The sequence below is a fragment of the Cucurbita pepo genome, chromosome LG03 (genome assembly GCF_002806865.2).
Source record: "Cucurbita pepo subsp. pepo cultivar mu-cu-16 chromosome LG03, ASM280686v2, whole genome shotgun sequence".
Lineage (NCBI taxonomy): Eukaryota > Viridiplantae > Streptophyta > Magnoliopsida > Cucurbitales > Cucurbitaceae > Cucurbita > Cucurbita pepo.
Window position 1 is genome coordinate 11,312,089 of NC_036640.1, and position 4,217 is coordinate 11,316,305.

Genomic DNA, 4,217 nt, shown 5'->3' on the forward strand with positions numbered 1-4,217 from the left:
GCCAAGGAAGTACTCTTATTTCAGAGGATGAAATAGTGTTATAAAAGCCTAAGCTCACCGCTAGGCCCTAATAGATATTGTCCTTTTTGGCCCAACACTCGGTGTCTGGCTCTGATACCAATATAATAAGACACCGAGCGGTACACTAGCAAGGACGTTGGGCCTCCAAGGAGGTAGATTATGAGATTGCCATCGGTTGGAGAGAACGAAACATTCCTTATAAGGGTGTGGAAACCTCTCCCTAACAGACGCGTTTTGAAACCATGAGGCTAACGACAATATGTAACGCACTAAAACAGACAAAATTTGCTGAACTGTTATAGGTTTGACTTCAATTCCATACAGAAAAATCCCAAAAACTGAAGAACACAAGGCAAGTAGGTGGCATTCAGAAAAGACAAGGCAGCTATTGAACTAAGTTGTTAGAGTATTGCCAGGCTGCCTTAAATGTTAGGGACGATGTAAAAAAGAAATTGGGAGAGGATACCAGAAACTAAAGATGAGAGAGATACCATTTCTGGTTAGAGAAAATGAAGAAACATTAACGATGAATAAGAGTGTTTGGAACCAGATTGGATCAGTCCATAAGTTATCGAGCGTACCCAAATGGGGGCGAAGAGTAGCTTGATGGCGGTGAGAACACCGATTGAAACGCTATGACTAACTAAGGTCTGCATAAGTTTATGTGCAAAAAAATCTTGGGAGCATACAAGAAAAACTATCATCAACTTAGTGTAAGGTGACTCGAGAGGAAATAAGTCAACAATTGAAACAACTCTGACGATAGAAAGAAACATTGCAATATCAGCCATCTTTCAAGGGGACGCTCTCTCCCACAATTCATAAACTACGGACAGACTTTTCATAACTACATTAACATCTACACTACCTATGTAACAGTCCAAGCCCACCGTTAGTAGATATTGTCCTCTTTAGGCTTTCCCTTTTAGGCTTCCCCTCAAGGTTTTTAAAACGCGTCTGCTAGGGAGAGGTTTCCATACCCTTATAAAGAATGTTTCGTTCCCCCCTCTCCAACCGATGTGGGATCTCACAGCCTAACTCACTACGGGTTTTGAACTAAGCATGAGTGACAAGTGGCCGTACTTAAGTTCTACTGCATACTGTCATAGCCCATACCATTTTGGTGTGCAGATCTTATAGAATTAACCATTTCAGAAGACTAGTAGAACTTATAAATAAGTTTCAGATGTGGTCATCATATAACAATACCCATACTTAGGTTTACATCTTTATTAGCAGCGTCATGCTGAACATATCAATCTTTGCCAAAGCAATTCTACAATACACACCGAGCTTAGGAATACCTCTGAAAGGCTTCACTGTGAAGCATTAGCAGGAGCGAACTTGACCGAAATGCTGTTGACACAATGGCGTTCATCTGTAGGTGTCCCGAATCCCTCGCCTTTAAAAACGTGACCCAAATGCCCCCCACATGCAGCACAAGTTATTTCAGTTCGCCTTCCATCAGGGTCGGGCTGAAATTATTTACAGTCAATCAAATTGCAGTATACAACAATAATGTAAACTGACCCATGTACTTCAGAAAGAGAAAGACAGTGATGTAAAGAGGTAACTCACAAAACGATTGATTGCTCCAGGAAAGCCCTCAAAGAAAGCAGGCCAGCCACAGCCAGAATTGAATTTGGTGCTGGACTTGTAAAGTGGGGTTCCACAGCCAGCACAGTTGTATATTCCTTCTTCATAAAACTTGTCATATTTCCCAGTGCCTCGAAGCCTGCATATCATCGACTTCTAGATATTGTGATCAACAACTAAAAGAACCATGAAAACTACATAAAATTCAAAAGAATCAACCACAAGTACACAACACAGCTAAATAAGCTCTACTCGGGCGGGCTTGAAGACTGAATTATGATGCACAAAGATCAAGTAATGTAGCCAAAGATACTTGGAATTCAAGATGATCAATATGGCTAGGATCACAATTTGAATCAAAATTAATATGCAATACAAAATTAAACATTGAAAACTTGTTTTATTTCATATGTAGCTTGGATAATCAGTTCCTACCCTGCATATGGTAAATCTTTGTTAAGGCATGTCTGAATTAAATTTTGGGTTGTGGCCTTTGTAAAAAGAAAATGACCCTTTGAGATTTCACAACCACAACCTCCCAACCTCAAGTGAGAATATAACATCTCAAGTCCATCGCTAGCAGATATTATCTTTTTTGGGCTTTCCCTTTCAGGCTTCCCCTCAAGGTTTTTAAAACGCGTCTGCTAGGGAGACGTTTCCACACCCTTATAAAGAATGTTTCGTTCTCTTCCCCAACCGATGTGAGATCTTACAATCCACCCCCCCTCCCCTCCCTCCCTGGAGCCCAGTGTCCTTGCTGGTACTCGTTCCCTTCTCCAATCGATGTGGGACCCCTCAATTCACACCCTTCAGGGTCCAACATCGTTGCTGGCACATCGCCTCATGTCCACCCCCTTTTGAAGTTCAGTCTCCTCGCTAGCACATCGCACGGTGTCTGGCTCTGATACCATTTGTAACAGCCCAAGTCCATCGTTAACAAATATTGTCCTCTTTGGGTTTTCCCTTTCGGGCTACCGAGAGAAGTTTTCACACCCTTATAAAAAATGATTCGTTCTCTTCCCCAACTAATGTGGGATCTTACAAAAAGGTGTCTCGGATTGGATTGATGCATTGAACAAAGAGGGCTGTTTTAGAATTGTACTGACACATGTTGTCGTCATCAGTGCAGCTAAATAAGTTCTTCTTCTGCAACAAAATGTCAAAACTAGAAAATACCTATTGATAATGCTATTACTACTGCTATTACTGACATTTTCCAACAACTTCACGAAACAATGGACCAGACTTCCAGTATAAACAAGACAAACTGACAAGAAATCACCATTTAGCACACAAAATCATAGGTGAAGCATGTTCAGAACAAGCCCAAAAAGCCAACAACCACTGAAACAAAAACGATAAAAAAAAAAAACAGTAGAAAATACGGTTCGATGCATCTCTTAGAACATCAGTTTCGAAATTCAACCAAACCCAGTGCCCGAATCACCGTTGATTATATAAACGAAACCGATCAATTCAACCAATCAAACCAACAAAAAAGACTACGCGAGAAGCAGGAATCAATACAACAAGAGTTATCATAATTACTCAGTTCCTTTCTGGCGAAGAATGCGAAACTGCTCCGGAGAGAGTATAACCCGCCACTCTTCCTCCGATTTCTGAACCGAATTTGGTGCTGATGGGGCAGCCATGAAACTGTTTACCAGAATTGCGGCCGTCGATCGGGATGCTCCGTCTCCTTCCTCGGGCGATGGACGAGCAACTAGTCAGTGAGACGGTGAATAATGAAGTGGCTTCATCTTTTAAGAGAGAACTTTCTCGCGGGGAAACCGAGGGTCGGGATTTTTTCATTTTTTATTTTCCTTACTTCCATCTGTGGAGGGGGAGTGTATATGGTCGGGATTGCGGAATTATTTTTTACCCCACCAACCCTTGGTTGGATGGTAACCTAACTCAATCCTAAAATTTTTCGCAACTCAATCTAATCCTCTATTTTTGGATTCCATTTTCAAAAAAAATTTATAAGTTTTATTTATCCACAATTTGTAAAATAACATATTTCGTCATAAAATTAAAGACAACTAAATACGGACATTTGGGTTAAAATTTGTAACAGAGTGAAAATTGTAACATATTAACATACTTCGTCAAAAGTGAAAATGGTAACATATTAACATATTTCGTCATAAAATTAAAAATAACTAAATACCGACATTTGTTTTAACAATGGTTAAAATAACAAAAATATTAATAAACGTTCACAAACAAACCCAAATCAATCTATAATTATTTACAAAAAAAATAAAATAAAATAACGAGTAAAAATTATAACATATTAACATAGTTCGTTGTAAAATTAAAGACAACTAAATACATACATTTCTTAACAATGGGTTAAAATAACAAAAATATTAATAAAATTCACAAACAAACCCAATTTAATCTATAATTATTTACAAAAATAAAAATAAAATAAAATAAAATAAAATAACGAGTAAAAATGGTAACATATTAACATAGTTCGTCGTAAAATTAAAGAACTATATACCGACATTTGTTTTAACAATGGTTAAAATAACAAAAATATTAAGGATAGCTCATTTGGCACTGAACTATACTTTAGGAAAGAGAATGCTAGA

At 38.4% G+C, this 4,217-nt stretch overlaps 1 protein-coding gene across 1 annotated transcript; it reads right to left on the minus strand.

Moving 5' to 3' along the window:
* Positions 1-1,163: 1,163 nt before the first annotated feature.
* LOC111789659 (peptide methionine sulfoxide reductase B5-like) lies at positions 1,164-3,438 on the minus strand. Its single transcript, XM_023670299.1, has 3 exons — positions 3,166-3,438; positions 1,600-1,756; positions 1,164-1,496 (listed from the first exon to the last, which is right to left on the minus strand). The coding sequence occupies exons 1-3, from the start codon at positions 3,267-3,269 to the stop codon at positions 1,338-1,340; spliced, it is 420 nt and encodes a 139-aa protein (XP_023526067.1). The 5' UTR covers positions 3,270-3,438; the 3' UTR covers positions 1,164-1,337.
* Positions 3,439-4,217: the final 779 nt, after the last annotated feature.